At 45.6% G+C, this 17,998-nt stretch overlaps 1 protein-coding gene across 1 annotated transcript in view; it reads right to left on the bottom strand.

The window, feature by feature from the left end:
- LOS4 (P-loop containing nucleoside triphosphate hydrolases superfamily protein) overlaps positions 1-17,101 on the bottom strand; it is a 36,690-nt gene extending 19,589 nt beyond the window's left edge. The window contains exons 1-7 of the mRNA XM_087660822.1: positions 16,757-17,101; positions 16,256-16,552; positions 15,943-16,176; positions 15,678-15,743; positions 15,021-15,422; positions 14,741-14,852; positions 14,579-14,664 (exon numbers count right to left, since the gene is read on the bottom strand). Coding sequence (XP_087516948.1) covers positions 14,579-14,664; positions 14,741-14,852; positions 15,021-15,422; positions 15,678-15,743; positions 15,943-16,176; positions 16,256-16,552; positions 16,757-17,071 — 1,512 coding nt within the window. The 5' untranslated portion in view covers positions 17,072-17,101. The remainder of the gene's footprint in view (positions 1-14,578; positions 14,665-14,740; positions 14,853-15,020; positions 15,423-15,677; positions 15,744-15,942; positions 16,177-16,255; positions 16,553-16,756) is intronic.
- Positions 17,102-17,998: the final 897 nt, after the last annotated feature.

Below are 17,998 nucleotides of genomic sequence, written 5' to 3'. Positions count from 1 at the left end.
ACCTTCAATGTTAAACAGCAAGGCATCGGAAAATCGATAGCTTGATAGTTGAGCGTGCAAGCTCATTTAACTCATCCCAATCTTCCTGTTCCATATCTGCGGCCTTTGCCCCTTTGGACTTGATCGGTTTTGCCTGCTTCTTTTGCAACAGGATATTATAGCATTGTTTTTGCCAGACTGCAAAGTTATGTGCTTCTTCAAGCTTCTTAATGTGCATGAGATGACTGCTGTCATTGCTGCCAGCCATGATTTTGCTGCCAGCCATGGTTTTCAGCTCAAAATTGACCAAAAAACCAGTAAATGCAGGCCCAAATTGTCACCCATGACCAAGGTACAAACAAGTACCAATCAGCAATAAATGACCACGCAGAAGTACAGATTTCAGATCTGTAATTCAGTTTTCAGAAGCACCAAACCAAGTGCTACAGCATTATCCAACTGAGTACAGCTGTTCCAAAGGGCATATGCATCACATTACATGAGAAATCCCAAAATTTCAGCTGCAATTTCTGTTGTACGTGTACCCACGGGCATAAAATTTGACACGAACGGTCAAAAGACCCAAAATTTTGTGCTCAAAAGCGTCAAACACACATCTGCATTTCATCTGTCATGCATAGGACTGTCCAATTTTGCCAAAATAAAGCAATTTCAGCAAAAACCCTAAATTTCACCAAGCATTGATGTCCAAATTGCGCAGAATTCAACCTGCATGTACATAAAATGACCAAATGCTGCACAAATTTTGCCCAAATCGCAAAAGCCCCAAATTGCACGGGGTCCAATGTGCCTCAATGTCGAGAAATTGAGTTAATTTCAGCCCAAAATCGAATTCCCCAAATCTGGGAAAAGCCCCAAATCTCTGGCTCAATTTTGCACAAATCTGCACACTGTGCTTGCACGCACGAATGCTCGGAGGAGAGGAGTTTTTAAAAAAAGATTTTATTAAAAAAAATTGGATGACGGGTCCGTTGACCTATCACGGCTGTCCTCGCCTATCCCGCTGGTCCCGTCACGCATCGCGCGCCCCGTCAGGCCTGTTGCAAGTCAAATGCAACCTCGTCACGCGACGGCTGCTGCCCACTACCCGTCCCGTCAAGCGTAGCACCTATCGCCTGCCTCACCACGAGCCTTAGTGCACAGCTGGAGCCTGGCCCTCGCACACTCTCCACAGCCTGTCTGCTTTCTACAGCTCACGACTGCCTCAACCTGACTGACGATCGTGTTCAGCACCTCCAGCACCTTACGCTCTGATACCAGTTTGAAGGAATAGATTAGGCACGGAGATAGAGGTAGACAGACCTTACGCTCAGTGAGGGAGATAGAGAGAGTGCGAGTGAGTAGAGTATAGAGTGAACACGTTTTTCGATACAATGACGAGTGTACCACTTTAGGTTTTAGATAGATATATGTATGAAAGTACAATGTGCTAAGGGTGTGTTCACAGCCGTGCACATATGAAAGGGACAATGGCCCTTTATTCCCAACAGCTGATGTGATTTTCAACCGCCAAGATCTTTCCTACATCAAGTGACAACAGTTTGGAGCCCTAAAGAAGCAAGTGACAACAGCCCAAGGTCCTCCTGGGGCAAGTGACAATAGACAAAAAGGAGCAGCAAATTGAATTTCAAGGAGATTCAAAAGGCAAGCCAACTAGTATCAAATTTGGGGCTAAATTTGTTTCCAAGGAGCAACGTGAAGGCCAATCCCCAATCAAACCAAGGGGTAAATTGGTTCGAAGGCTTGCTAGTCACTTTTGACAACAAGAGGCACTTGGATTAGTGGAGGAGATCAAAGGATCTCAATTATACTCCTTGCAGAAGCAATATAAGATAAAGAAATACCGCAAGGGACGCTAGTTTTGGGGCCAACAAGCTGTCCATTGTCCAAGATTTATGTGGTAAAGTGTCCATTTTAGTTTATTTGGATTTTATATTTGCTGTAATAAGTGTTAAATCAAGTTATTTACCACCTTATCCAATTATTTACCACCCTATCCAAGGAAGGAAGGCTGGTTTCAAGTTGAGTCTTATGTGCCTGAGTGCCCGCAATGTCAACTTAATAAAGTTAAAAAGCACAAAGAAGCAAAGATGTTGCATCTTTATAAATTCCCGATAGAAAAGTGAAGTAGCATTTCTGTGGATTTTGTAATAGGATTGCCCTGTAAGGTCATGACACAATTTGGGTTGCGATTGACCAATTGACCAGAACGGCTTGATTCATTTCTTGACTGTGAAAAGCCACAAGTTGGCTTGTCTCTATATCAAACATCTTTATAGATATAAAGACTTTATAATTTGCCCAATTTGTCAATGATCGAAATCCTAAGTTCACAAGCCATTTCTAGCAAACAGTTTTCCAAAAACTGGAAACTCCGTTATCCATGTCACCTGCGAACGGCCCAAGATATTGCCATGTTTTATGCTAAACAACCCCGTACTCCCCAAAAGCTCCAAGAGGGCATGTGGGTTTACCTTAAGGTCCCAAAGGACTCCAATTCAATGACTACTAGCGAGTGCTATAAGTTAACTCCAAGGTATTGTGATCCTTTCTAAACTACCAAGAAGATTAGTAGCGTATCCTTCTAGCTAGATTTACCTTCAAAAATCCGAGTTCACCATGTGTTCCATGTTAGTCACTTGAAAGAACAATTGGGATAAGATGAACCGATTGTTCTAATTGAGCAAGTCTCACAGCTTGAGGATGATGCTCATTATGTTCCACTCAAACCTGCATTGGTTCTTGACCTTAGGACTAAATGATCTAATCAAACCATTTATCTCAAGTATCTGGTCAAGTGAAAGAAATGCCCAAAGACGTAAGAGTCATTTTTCTCACTTCGTCCGTGAAGATATTGCTAAGAACAGCAATCATTCATAAGGGGAACAGTGTTAAATCCTTGGACATCTAAATGTGCGCTAGTAGCATTGGGCACAATGATTACAAAGTGACTTAGTGCGAATGCACTAAAGACACTTTGGGTTTACCACAATCAAGTCCTTATAGGACTCAAGGCCCTACTATGCACATTTACTGTGTCATCACCACTCTTGCTGAACTCTTGGCCCATTGGTCAATGCATCCATACACCTTGGGATGGTGTGGGCTGTTGAGAAACCCTACATCCATAGTTTGCATTTTTTGTGTTTCTACGTTTTGCGTTCAGGGTTTGCAACCCCAAAAAGGGGCGCCATCCTAGACTGACTATGCCTATTTATAGGCCACTCTCTCATTCATTCCTCACGGCTGATTCATTTAGTCCGTCACCTCTTCTCTCCAGCCTCTCCATTGCCCTCACACCCTTTAAGAGGACATTGCGGTTCGTGGTTCGTTGCTGTCTTCATCATCTTCCTTGTACTACAACACCCTTGTTCCCTTGTATCACATTCACTCCATGATTCAGAACTTCATCATTCCATTCATCAGAGTTTCTTCTCTCTTTTCTTCTCTTCTCCATGTTTGTCGAGTTCACTCCGTGTTCCTCCCCACAAATCCTACTATCTCGCTGGTACATCATCTTTTGACATGGTATCAAAACTGGATCTGCTCAAATAGCGGCAAAGACCCCCCACTCCAGTGACGGCAAAGACCGGTGGCGGGTTCGGCATCCACTTCTCTTCTTCTTCCGCTACATCAATATCTCGTTTTTGCAGGTTTCAGGTGTTTTCAGCTTGCAGCCCAAAATCCTTTTGTGGAGGACATCGCAGTCTCAGCTATCCCTTGCTGTCATCTATAGTCTGGTGCCTATTTCTAGCTTTCCACCCATAGTTTGCAACTGTTTACAGCAGAATGACTATTGCTGATCACTCTCCATTCAGAAAACAATCTCGTTTTTGCAAATTTCAGGTATTTCAACTTGTTGTCCATACCCCGGACGCAAAGAACACCATTGTACAAGCTGGCCATTGCTGTCTAGAATAGTCTAGCACCTATTTCTAGCCTATCACACATTGTTCGAAGCTGATTTTACCATGCTGACTGCTACTGCTGGTTTTTCCTGCGTTTTTAGTCTTTCTCTCTCCTCACCTGTGTTTTTCTACTGGGGTTGCAACCTCTTACTACTGGTCACATCCTCCTCCCACTAACAACTCGCTTCCAGCCCTTCCACTGCCCTCCTAGCCCTTGAGACAGACATTGTAGTTCATGGTTCATGGTTAACCTCTTCCTTCTTCAGCAAGGCAAACTGGTACCCATGGCTACTTTACCAACAAATGACTAGACTACTAGGTGCTCCTACTGTGGCACCGAACACACCATCGATGCTTGCCGACTTCGACCTTTGCTCCCCACCCCTTCGGAGTATATGCATCTCCCACCTGAAACTACCTTTGCCACCTCTTTTCTGGGCCACAGAGATCGTTCTGCATCGGCTATCAAAGTACTATGCTCAAGGCAATAAGACACATTCGATGCGCACTAAGTCCTTTCAAGCACATGGAGGATTGATTGGCACTACGACCTCCTTGAGATCGTCGCAATGCCAACAACAGTCTTCTCCCACCTATTTTCGGGTACAGTGGCTACCACGGCCTGCAGTTCTGCAATCTACTTCATTGAGAGAGTGTCTGGTACCGTCTCCTTGTCATTCCGCTTCTTCACGAAACAGTGGCTGCTTGACTCCGTCCTCTTCTTTGGCTTCCCGGTCCGCTCCATTGTTGCCCACTCATTGCTCAGTCTAAGCCCCACCCTTCACCCTCGCTTACTTATGTTTGAGGGGCCACCTCTGGGAGTTCTTCACCATCCCAAATACCTTCTTCAACACGATCGATGGCGCTTTCTTCATCCTCAGACATTTCGAAGTCCGTGATCCATGAGTTTTTGGATTCCCTTACTACCTCAGAGGAGGATTCAAAGGGGGATAATCTTTCTTTGCCCTCCGAGGAGGCATCTACATCTACTACCACTTCGTGGGGGCTCCTATTTCTCCAGTTTCAAAGGGGGTCCCCACCCACCACTCAAACCTTCGCACACCCTGGCGGAGGCCTTTTACCTTTTTCTTTTACCCTTGGATGGGGTGGCTTCCTTCCAACAGTCATCTCACCTATTGATACCCAGGATCTTGAGGACCTAGATCAAGGCCTTGGAGGTTCACTTGCAACTTGGTGACAAGGCCTCCATATTCCTTCTTGCATGGATGCACGGAGCTAGTGGCTTCTCTCCCAAGTTTGAGTTTCAGGTTCTCCAATTCACTATGTCTACTATTCTTTACTGCAGGTTACCTTTCAAGTGGAAATCTTGGATCTTAGGGATCCTCTACATCTTCTTCCTCCTCTTCTTCTTGCCTTGGTCACTTGGTCAACATGGAGCCAACTCCCGAGATCAAGTACGAGCATATCCTTATTCCTCACGGCTGATTCATTTAGTCCGTCAACACTTCTCTCCAGCCTCTCCACTGCCCTCACACCCCTTCAGGAGGACATTGCAATTCGTGGTTCGTGGCTGTCTTCAATATCTTCCTTGTGCTACGGCACCCTTGTTTCCTTGTATCACATTCACTCCATGATTCAGAACTTCATCATTCCATTCATCAGAGTTTCTTCTCTCTTCTCTCTTCTCTTCTCCATGTTTGTCAAGTTCACCCCGTGTTCCTCCCCACAAACCCTACTGTCTCGCTGATATGTCATCTTTTAACATGGACTGGTAGTATGGGAAACCAACCCTTGAGATGTGATCGTGACCTAGAATATTGCTAGCTCCTATGCTCGAGGATAAGCCCATTTGGCTATACGATTGGGATATGAGTCTGATGCCCAATCCCTTTTGTTACGGATATGGCTTGTATCGTGTCTGATATGCCATTGGATTCTAGAGGAATGTTTCAAGAGCGTTCGACATTCATACTAGAATTTTACCCTCCTTTTGAGGCTATTGGCACCATTAGAATTGACATCAGAGCTATCGATCAAAAGATACTATTTTCAGCTGATTTTCTCTCTTGTCTACCGATTCGCCATCAGCACTTGTCAACCAATTCCAACTTGGAGTGAAGATCAATTGCAAAAATTTGCAATTGAAACCCTAATTTATAGCAAAAGTTTGAGTTTTCATAGCCACCTCGAGATCCATGCCTAATTACTAAAGACCCATTCACAAATTATTAGCGCCCACATACAAGAGATTTAAGACTCAATCCAAGCCCGGATTGTTATAAAATCAAGGGGCAAACTGTGCACAAGCAATACTAGTCATTTTGTGACAATCAATGTATTGGAGTTTGAAGACTAAAGGAGATCAATTTATATCTCATTGTACTTCAACGTTAGAGCAATAAAAATGCTACAAGGGGCGCCAGTTGTTGGGGCCAACCAGGTGTCGACTGTCTAAGAGTAAGTGGTAGTATTTGTATTTCATTTTATGTGTATTTAAAGCTCGCTGTAATTTAAGTTAAATCAGGTTTATACCACCTTGTCCAAAAAGGAAGGCTGATTTCTTGGTTCCATTGCTAGGATACCATCAACTCCTTTGATTGTTGGGTCCAAGGCACTTGTGTGCAAGTCAATGAAGTTGCATATTGCTGAAATTGGGATCACCTGAGTGCATTTACAGCAAGCACGTCACAAAACAATGATTTGGGGTCAAGTCATGATGATGTTTCACCATCAAAAGGTACATAAAGTACTAGAAGAAATGCAATGCCTAATCTTGGAATAAGTATGGGCAACAAGCTGAAAATGTTGGTGCAGATCAAAATGTAAGGCCTTCGATGTAAAATGATGCTAATAACCAATAAGTGGGTGAAGAATTTGATGACCTGTTCAAAGATCAATTGAGGATAGCAACTAACATGTTTGGACAACTGGCAAAGGATCCTGGATCTACTCGGTTCTTTGAATTCTTCCAAGAAGGACAACAAGGATAAAAAGAGAGAGTCTCCTTCCAAAGCCTTACACAACATGGTGTATTAAAGGAAATGCCAAAATGGTCTCAAGATGCTCCCAATGTTATAAATAAGCAAAAGCAATTAGTATCAATAGGGAAGGACATGCAAATGCAAGGCCATCTTGGTAATGTGAGAGTGCGCAGCGAAAGAAGAACACAAACACAGAGGAGAGGAGAGAGGAAGCAGAGAATGAAGGAAGAAAATCTGCACTGACTGAGATGAATGCTGAATACACTGGAATGGACAGAACAGTCCCTGCACGCAGCCCGGAGCGTCAGTGAGGGAACCAGGACAGACTGGAAGCAGAGGCAGCACCAATGCCGGAGACGGAGACGGAGGGAGGAGTGCTGAACCTGCAGAGCATGAATGAGATGAATGCTAGACTGACTGGGGGGGCAGCTATAAGTAGCCCCCAGCCAGAAAACTGGCCGACCAGCTAAACTGGCCGACCTGGCCAGATCTGGTCCGACTGGCCAGATCTGGTCCGACTGGCCAGTTCTGGTCCGACTGACCAGAACTGGTCCGACTGCCCAAAATAATGGGCAGTCACTCCAAAAACAGCCCAGATCTGGGCTGTAAAATGCCCAGAACTACATGCTGACTAAAGCAGACTGAAAACACACTGACAGAGCTCCTCTGTCTCCTGTCAGACTCTGACAGGAGCTCACAACCAGGAGATGACAGACTGAGACTAAATAAGAGCAGGCTAACACCCCCTCTCAACTCCTGGGAGAGACTGAAGACCCAAGAACCGCATGTGATGAAGCAAAGAAGCCTGAGGCAAAGGCTTCGTAAAGAGATCAGCTGCATTGGCCGCCGTAGGACAATAGACCACCACCAGCTCCGAATCCACGATCCGCTCTCGAACATAGTGATACTGAACCTCAATGTGCTTCGTACGAGCATGAAACACCGGGTTCTTGGCCAGAGCAAGAGCACTCTGGTTATCCACGCGCAGCTCCGTAGGGCCGGTCTGGGAAAAGCCAATCTCCGCGAGTAAGCGACGGAGCCAAACTGCCTCCATAGCGGTCGAACATAGGGCCCGATACTCAGCCTCTGTAGAAGAAAGTGCCACAGTAGGCTGCTTCTTGCTGCTCCAAGAGACAGCACCAGATCCAAGGGTGAAAGCATAACCTGTAGTGGATCGTCGCGAATCCACATCACCTGCCCAATCAGAATCACTCCATCCAGAAAGGGTAATCCCATCTCCATACATGATCCCAAAGGATCGAGTCCCCTGCAAATAGCGAAGAACCCGCAAGGCCGCCTGCCAGTGATCCTGGGTAGGAGTCTGCATAAAAGAAGACAATAAAGCCACCACAAAGGAGATATCCAGCCGAGTGTGAAGCAGCCAGATAAGAGAGCCGACAAGGCACCTGTAACGGGTGGGATCGGTAAGAGGAACTCCAGCTGTCAAAAGCTTGGACTCAGGGTCCATAGGGCATGAGATAGGCCGACACTCAGCCATATCAAACTCCGAAAGAAGCTCGGAGATGTACCTGTGCTGCGAGATAAAAATGCCCTGTGCCATCTGATAGATCTCCAGACCTAGAAAGAAGTGAAGGATCCCTAGATCCGTCATGTCAAACTCCTGCTGTAGAATGGACCGAGAATGCTCCACCTGATGAGTGTCGCTCCCTGTAATAATAAGATCATCCACATACAAGATGAGGAACACCGAAAGAGAATCCACAACCCGTAAGTAGAGGTTGGGATCATAAGCGGAGCGCGCAAAGCCACTCTGTAGAAAGAAGCGGTCAATCCGCTGGTACCAAGCACGAGGAGCTTGCTTTAGGCCATAAAGAGCCTTCCGCAGCCTGTAGACATGATCCTCCTTCCCCTGCACAAGAAAACCAGGAGGCTGTGAAACATAAATCTCCTCCTCAAGAACGCCATTCAAAAAAGCAGACTTGACGTCCATCTGATAGACAGGCCAACGGTGATGAGCAGCAAGAGCCAAAAGCACTCGGATGGTGGACATCCTAGCTGTAGGAGCAAAAGTCTCAAAGTAATCCAACCCTGCACGCTGGGCAAAACCCTTGGCAACAAGCCTAGCTTTATACTTGTCCAAGGAGCCATCTGCAAGATATTTGGTCTTAAAGACCCATTTCACACCAATCACCTTCCGTTTCGCGGGACGCGGAACAAGCTCCCACGTATGGTTTCGCTCGATGGAGTCGAGCTCGGCTTGCATAGCCTGTCTCCAAATATCCTGTGCAAGAGCCTCCTCCACAGTGGAAGACTCGGAATCCTGAAGAATCTGTGACATAAGAGCATAGTTCACACATAGTGAACTGTCCCGCTGGGCCTGTAAACGGGCTGATCGACGAGGACCTGTAGAAGAAGCAAGAAAGTGAGTAACACCTGAATCCTGCATGAGCCGGCGATACCATAAAGGAATCCTGAGAGACTCCTTCTGTGAGGGAGACCGGGGGGTCTCCGGAACCTGTAAAGCACCCAAATCGGAGAGGGACTCCCCCTCACCGAGTGAAGGTAAATCCTCCGCATCTGAAGAAGGCTGTATATCCCGTGAAGATCCCGAAGAGGCGGTAGAAGAGCTCGTAGTAGACGAAGGCACATCCACCAAAGGAGAAAGGGAAGCCGAAGGAGGAGGAGGAATAGGGAGGGTGCTCAGGGTGATCCTGGAAGGAAGTGAAGGGAGAGAAGGTGGGGGGGGGGGGGGGGAGGGGGGTCCGTCGATGATGAAGAAACATCGGAAATAGAACCATCAATCGGATCCTCTTGAGACTGAAGCCTCATCAAAGATCACATCCCTGCTCACCTCAACCTGCCGCGTCGTCGGGTCGTAGAGCCGATATCCCTTCGTGGTCATACTATAACCAACGAAGATAAGCTTTCTCGACTTAGAGTCGAACTTCGTCTTCCTCTTCTTCTTGTCCACATGGACAAAAGCATCGCACCCAAAGATGCGAAAATGGAACACGGAAGGCTTCTTTCCAAAGAAAGCCTCATATGGAGTCATGTCCTGTAATGCCGAAGTCGGAGAGCGGTTGCGTATATGCACCGCTGTAGCCAACGCCTCACCCCAAAGGAAATGAGGAAGACTCCTATGCGCCAGCATAGATCGGGCCATCTCAATCATGGTCCGATTTGCACGCTCCACCACACCATTCTCTGATGGTGTGTTCGGATGAGAATACTCCACCCGAATACCATGATCCCTGCAAAACTGAGAGAAAAGGTGAGAAGTGAACTCTCCACCGTGATCAGCTCGAACACCGCGGACTTTGGAAGTTGTTTGGGTCTCCACAAACACCTGCCACTCACAGAAACGGGAGTACGCCTCGCTCTTGTACTCCAAGAAATAAGGCCAAACATAACGACTAAAGTCGTCCACAATCAGCATCAAATACTTGGCCTTCCCAAGGGAGGCCGTGCCCATAGGTCCGCAAAGGTCGGTATGAACCAACTCAAGCGGTGAAGTAGCCCTTCGAGAAGCAACCTGCGGGTGAGGCTGCCTGTGCTGCTTGCCCCTCAAGCAGCTAGGGCACAAAGTGTGAAGAGGAGGGAAATCAGGAAGTCTCTCCACCATCTTCCTCCTAGAAGCCCGGCGAAGAGAATCAAGGTTCAAATGACCATACCGAGCATGCCAGAGCAGCCCAAGCTCATGGGAAGTCCGCGCAGCCAAGGCTGTGAGCGTATAAAGCCCACCCTCCTGTGTACCTGTCCAAAGAGCATCACCTGTAGAAGCATCCTCCACTGTGACTGCATCCTGAGTAAAAATGACTCGGGTACCTAACTGAGTAAGACCATGCACAGATAATAGGTTAAAACCCAAATCAGGCACATAGAGAACTTTGGCGGAGGAAGACCGCCTATCAGAAAACATAGGTAAAGTCCCCACTCCATGAACAGGAACTGTAGAATTGTCACCAATGGTGACTGTACCCCCTCTGGAACGAAGATCCTGAAGCCAATCCTGACGGAAGGTCATATGTGAAGATGCTCCACTGTCGACGAGCCAAGGCTTCTCCTGTGTGGTAGAAGCTAGGGCAGTGTCTTCCTCAACAAAGAGATGCACAAACGCAAATTCTGTTGTGGCTGGGGCCGCCTTGGAGTCCTTCTCCTTAGGCTTCAAATGGGGATACTTCTGCCAACACTTCTCCTCGGGATGAGTGCCCTTCCCACAATGGGGACACTTGGGCTTCTTCTCCTTCGCATCCTTCTTATCTTCCTCCTTCTTGTCCTTGGACTTCTCCTTCTTTTGTTTCTTCTTCTTGCCACCACCTGTGGCAGCCGTAAATGCCTTGGTGGAGCCACTGGCTCCCACCTCTTTGAGTCGCTCGTCATGCTCCAAGACAAGCGGGGAAAGCTCCTCCCATAGGAGAGTCTCACGGGTTCTCGTAGTGATGAGGCTGGTGTAGAAGACATCATAGCGGGGTGATGGCAGTTGAGTCAACAGAATCATCGCCATATCCTCAGACGATATCAGACGACCAAGAGAGGCGAGCTCGCCTCGCATATCCTCCATCTTCGTGATGTGCTCCTTCATGGAAGAAGAACCATCAAGACTGAGCATCCGCAACTTCTTCTCCAAGGAAATCTTGTGGGCAAATGTCTTGTGCTGATACAAAGACGCAAGCTTTGTCCATACTTCCGCCGCGGTCTTTAACCTGTGAACATGTACAAGAACAGAATCATGGAGACTCATAAAAAGAAAGGAACGGGCTCGAGAGTTGAGCCTATCCCATAAGGCTGCACGGTCCATAGAGGTGCCATCGGACGAATCCACGGGGGGTCGGTCGATGGGCGAAGAAACAAGATCCCACAGATCAAAGGTATCAAGGATGCAAGCCACCTTGCATGACCATAGGGAATAGTTGGAACCATCCAACTTGTCTTCCTTCGGAAAGGAAGGGAGAATCGGCACCTGGATAGAGGGAATCAAGGAAGGCATCCGCACAGTAGATGCAGTCTTCACTGAAGAAACCTTCGCAGTAGATGGAACCCTCTGAGATGCATGGACTGAAGAAGGACGAGTGCGAGGAGGGTCATCCCGTTGTCGAACTTCACGATAGTCCTGCCTCCGCTCAGAGGAATGATGAGAAAGAAGCTCATCCTCTGAGTCTTCAAAGCCTGAAAACTGGTAAGACATCTTCCAATCTGCAAAATACCAAAGAAAGTTGTGCCGCTACGAAATAGGACCAGCAGTGTGGTCACCAACCACCAAGATGCAGGCAGAAAGTGCCTACAGCCACCTGGATCTGCAAAACGCAAATAGATCTGATGGCGAACACCAGAAACGAGACCACCAGCACCGGGAACTTGCCCAGACAGAGGTCGCCTGCAGGATAGGAGCAGCCAGGGTAGAAGCGACCTGCAAAACAGCAAAACGCAAGCTGTAGGAGGGTCGCCCTGCAGCAGAGGAGGTCGCCTGGCAGCAAACGCAGGGTTGCTGCGTCACTGGATGACGTGGCAGCCCCTGTGTACAGCAAACGCAGGCTGTACAGCCTTCTGATGCAGTCGCCTGGCTGGAATAGACCTGTTGGCAGCCTCCTGAAGGAATCGCCTAGCAGTTGTGGGACTATGGACAGCAGCAGTAAGGTATTTCTCTCGTCCTCCGTGCTCTCAATCAGGCGATGATACCATGTGAGAGTGCGCAGCGAAAGAAGAACACGAACACAGAGGAGAGGAGAGAGGAAGCAGAGAATGAAGGAAGAAAATCTGCACTGACTGAGATGAATGCTGAATACACTGGAATGGACAGAACAGTCCCTGCACGCAGCCCGGAGCGTCAGTGAGGGAACCAGGACAGACTGGAAGCAGAGGCAGCACCAATGCCGGAGACGGAGACGGAGGGAGGAGTGCTGAACCTGCAGAGCATGAATGAGATGAATGCTAGACTGACTGGGGGGGCAGCTATAAATAGCCCCCAGCCAGAAAACTGGCCGACCAGCTAAACTGGCCGACCTGGCCAGATCTGGTCCGATTGGCCAGATCTGGTCCGACTGGCCAGTTCTGGTCCGACTGACCAGAACTGGTCCGACTGCCCAAAATAATGGGCAGTCACCCCAAAAACAGCCCAGATCTGGGCTGTAAAATGCCCAGAACTACATGCTGACTAAAGCAGACTGAAAACACACTAACAGAGCTCCTCTGTCTCCTGTCAGACTCTGACAGGAGCTCACAACCAGGAGATGACAGACTGAGACTAAATAAGAGCAGGCTAACAGGTAATGCCAATCCAATTGGTTTTGGACAACAAGGCATGCATACAAATATGGGGCAGCCAAGGTACTTTGGTGATGGTACTATTTTTCATGCTACGATGGGTCAAGGACAACATATGAAAATGCATGGCACAAATCCTTATGGTATGGAGCAACCAATGCATATAATGCAAAACCCAATGTATTCGGGTCACCTAGTGGAATGCATAACCCCATGTGTGCTAGAATTAGCATAATACCTAGGGCACAATGTGGCATGTATGGTAATGCATCTATACCTTCTCATATGTATGGGGCTCAAGGGATGAATGCACGTCGTGCAAATGCTTCTAATGGTGTTGATTATGATGCAAATGTAGTAGGTGCATCCTTTTGACAACAACCAATGTATGATAACTTGACTTCCAAATGGCAAGCAAAGAACTATGATGAGGGTGGAAAAGGGATTAAGTTTGAGGCCTTTAGTGGTGCACAAGATAGGCCGAAATCTTGGACTTCCATTCAGCAATTTGATGCAACCTATTCGGAAGATAACTAAGATTCGAAAGGCAACCACTTTTTTGAAGGAAAATGCATTGCAATGATAGTCCACACTTCTAATACAAAGTAAAATGCCATCAACACAGGAACAATTTCAGCATATATTTGCTTCTAATTGGCTAGTGAGCACCTTTGAAAACATTATGACAGCTTGGAATAAGTTGCATGTATCACAATGTTAAAATTTGGAGCATATAATAAGAAGTTTTGGAATGCATTGCTACCCGTTACTCCTTATCGTGCTATTCCCCTTCAAGAGCATGTCACAACTTAGAATTAGGGAATCAAGGATTTTTGCATTAAGACCACCATTACCAACATGTCACAACTCATAGAGACAACAAGTACAGCAAATGCTTTGCAATGTGGAAAGGATCAAAAGCTGAAAAGAGAAACAAATCTAAAAATAGAGCCCAACATAGAAAGACTTGGAAAACACTTGCACAATGCAAGGAGTTAATGGCTGCAAATACATGCTTTACATGTGAACAAGAGGGACACATAGCAAGGGACTATCCCAATAGGCAGCAAGTTGTAAGAAAGATTAGAGGTAAAGTTTCCAAGAGGCACTTGGTGAAATTTCAAAATTCACCAACGGATGCCAAATGGGATGGATGAGGATGACTTGGCAAACCACTCTCAATTGTTGCAACTTTACTTACTTCCATACAACTTCCTTGGTCATATTGAACCAACACAAGCCTCACCATTCTAAAGTGACTCCCGCCCTAACCCTTATGGCCCTCACATATGTGTGCTTCTACACTTGCAAACCATAACAAATCACCTGCAAAGCAATCTCTACCCTAGATTGGGTCTGTTTCTCTGACTAAAGAACAAGTCTCAAGCTAGAAGGCGATACAAATTGGTTGTTATTCACTCACATTTGCACAAGAATAGCGCATTGAAGGACAACAATTGCCTAACTAAAAAAAGAGAAAAAAATGCAGTCATCAAAATGTTGCACCTCAGGAATAGATCGATTGAAGTATCTTTCTATCTTCTTCAAATTTTCTTCGTCTCTTTTGTTTGCCAAGAGATTGAAAGCAGCACCTGCAAGAATTTTTCACTCGATACAGTCCTTCCCATATCATCTAAATCAGCTTAATTGAAGAAAATCACTGCATACCTTTTCTACCAAACCGACCACTCCTTCCAATTCTGTGCAAGTACAACTCATAGTCTGGCTCGTGGGGATATTCATTTTTTACTGGTAGATCATAGTTGACCACAAGAGTGACCTGAGCTACCCACCACAAAAAGGCCCCACGATCAAAAAACCAAACAATACAAACAAAGCCAAATAAAGTTACACCGAAAAAACCTGTTGGTCCATTTTCAGGAATCTTGTACCTAACAGTTTACACACAACAAACAAACATGTACACCTAAAAGGAACCTGCAGTTACCTGTACTTGATCAAAACCTCGAGCAAGCACATCTGTTGTTATCAAAATACGTGTCACTCCAGACCTAAATTCATTTATGACAAGGTCACGATCCTCAAAAGACATGCCACCATGAATGGATGTGCATGTGTGTCTCACTGCTGCCAGTCTGTCATGTAATTGCCTTGCACTACTTCGCGTTTTGACAAAAATAATTGCCTGCCCAAACTTTTCAGCAGCAGGAAATATTCGATCAATAAGCACAGACATTTTGGCTGATTCATTTGGGCACTTTACATGATATTGCTTGATAACATCAAGAGAGAGCTCTTCTTTGTTTACAAACACAGTGTTTGCCTTGGGGGCTATCTTTATTGTGAACTCCCTCACTTGATCATTGAATGTTGCAGAAAAAAACAACACCTGCACATTCAAGAAGTGTAAACGTGATCCCATTCTGAAATATGATGACGCAAATAAGGTAGCAACACACAAACAGGTAAACTTAAGTCACCATATTCAGCCTGGTTATCAAATGATGATGTGACAAATGGTTTCAAACAAAGCCAGAGGGGCAAACATAATACCAAAGCTCCTTCCCAAGAGAGTTGATACAGCAAGAGAAAGGTTATTTCTTTATTCTGCATGCTATTAAGGAAAATATCCATATATACGCACCTGACAGCCACCACTGTTTTTTGTGATGTACTTAATGATCCGTGAAGAATCATCTTGGAAACCATCCTACCAGTAGTAACAAAGAGAAAACACGGTCAGGTCCACAACTCTACAGCCAAAAATTCTAAATGTGATACCCACAGCTTCTAAAAAAGTGCACCATTATTGTTGTCAAAACATTGTTCTCTAGGAGATAACCCCAATCTGTAAGAGACAATAATGCAGAAAATAAAGATTCAAGAATCATATACAGAATAAAGCAGACCTGTGCAAGCATGTGATCAGCTTCATCAAAAACCAGCACTTTTATGTGGTTGGTGCTCATAATTTTTGCAGTCATCCATTTTTTAATGGTCCCTGGTGTACCAATCACAACTTGATCGACAATCTGCTCATGCTTTGCTCTTGAAGAAGGGTTGCTGTTGGCCGAATATGAAGAGATGGCACGAACAGAAGTGATGCCCGAAAATTTGGCCATCTTTTGAAGCACCTCATCATTCTGCCAGGAAATCACACCAAGTCAGACAACATGATCAAATTCTAGAAAGGAACTTCCTTCAAAATACATATGAAAATACCTGGATAGCCAATTCTCTGGTTGGACAGACACAGATTGCCTGAGGTGCTTTCAAAGCAGGATCGACCCTGCTCAGCATTCCGAGGACGAAACATGTAGTCTTGCCGGACCCATTGTGAGCCTGTGCAATAAGATGGTGGTATGGTGGAGTGAGGATCATAGGCAGAGTAATTGATTGGATTCTGCTAGGTCTCACAAAGTTCATCTCAGAGTAGAGCGCCTGCAGGAGCTCGTGTGATAGATTTAGATCCTCGAATGTATTCGCAGAAGCATAAATTGTATTTTTGTCTGCCGGGACCTGACACATATCAGTGACCAATGAGAAACCTAACTTAGCAGAGATACGGGAACACATTTTGTCCTTAAAGTCCAGTTCAATCCATCTCTTGGCATTGAATCCGAGCTCTCTGTCCTGAATCGCTGATTCTTTATTGTGAGATAACATATTCCTAAAAAAGCCTAATTTTAACAGAACTACAGCAAGAGAAAGAGGACGACTTACAGCTTTAATGGAAGCTTCTGACGACTCCACGAATTCATCAAGCTTGCCTGACTTCAAGCTGACCTCAGGAGTGTCAACATCATCGCCTGCGAAGTTCTGGACTTTAGAGGCCTCTTCATCTTTGGTGGCCTCTTCGGAGAGGGACAAGGATCTCAGCTTGGATGTGGACTCCTCATCTTCCGGCCCCTTGTCGCGGCCATCTTCTGGCGGCGTGGACTCCGACGGCTCTTCTTTTTCTTTCTCTCCCTCTCTGTCTGTCGGACTGGAAGGCTTTTGCGCTTCTGTGTCCGTACTGCTGCTGGTGGTGGACGCCATAGCCGGATTGCGAGAACATTTTCCTCTTATTCTGACGCTTATATGCAGTGCTCACGAAAAGGAGAGGTAAAATTATGTAAAATAAAATTTTAAAAACCTCGAATTCCCGGAAGAATAATTTTTTAGCTCTAGCTTACAAAAGGGTTAGTTGTAAAAGATGGAAACACATATAATTTGATTTGATTTCAAAATGCCTCCAAGTTATAAGTTGCAAATTTTTTTATTTATTACCAGAAATGTTACTTGTAAACGTCAATTGTGTAAATGTTTTTAAGGTTTTATCAGGAGCTAACACTTCTGAATTTTGTTAATAGTTTCATGACCTTCATTTCAGGAAAAACATGTTAGTGAGAGCTTGTTTTGCAATTTGGTTTTTGGGTAAGCAACTTTTTTCAACATCTTGCCAAAATTGGAATTCACTATAAAGCAACTAGGTGATCTTTTTAGCATGCCACCACTCTCATTACTATTTTGGGAGCTACACCGTCTCATCTTTGTTGTAAGAGGGAATTTCAAGGTGAGATGTGATCTACCATAAATTTTCAAAGTTCTTGAAATTGTCCAAAGCAAGTAGTTGGTTTTGGCCTTGCAAGAACAACTCCTTATCAAATGATTGTTCAATTTTTGTCAGTATGTGCTTCACATTGCACTACAAGGACAAAGTGCACACTAAGTTATGAAAAGAAGTATGCTTAGCATTGCGATGCTTAGATATATGTCTTTAAAAATTTAATCTTCTATTAATATCACCAAAAGGTTTTGTGAGGGGGCCACGTGGCACACACAAAGCCCCCTGCAAAACCTTCCAATAGTACCACCACATGGCACCTACACAACCCTGTCCACACACTCAACCAATCCTGTGCAACCCCGCCCAATCGCACACCTACCTGTGCACCCTACCCACCCAATCTTAGCACAAAAGCT

Source organism: Lygodium microphyllum, chromosome 20 (genome assembly GCF_053477565.2).
Source record: "Lygodium microphyllum isolate KBCC chromosome 20, Lygodium_microphyllum_v1.1.10, whole genome shotgun sequence".
NCBI classification, from domain to species: domain Eukaryota; kingdom Viridiplantae; phylum Streptophyta; class Polypodiopsida; order Schizaeales; family Lygodiaceae; genus Lygodium; species Lygodium microphyllum.
The sequence above is the reverse complement of the archived record's forward strand: the minus strand, read 5'-3'. Positions and strand labels throughout refer to the sequence as shown.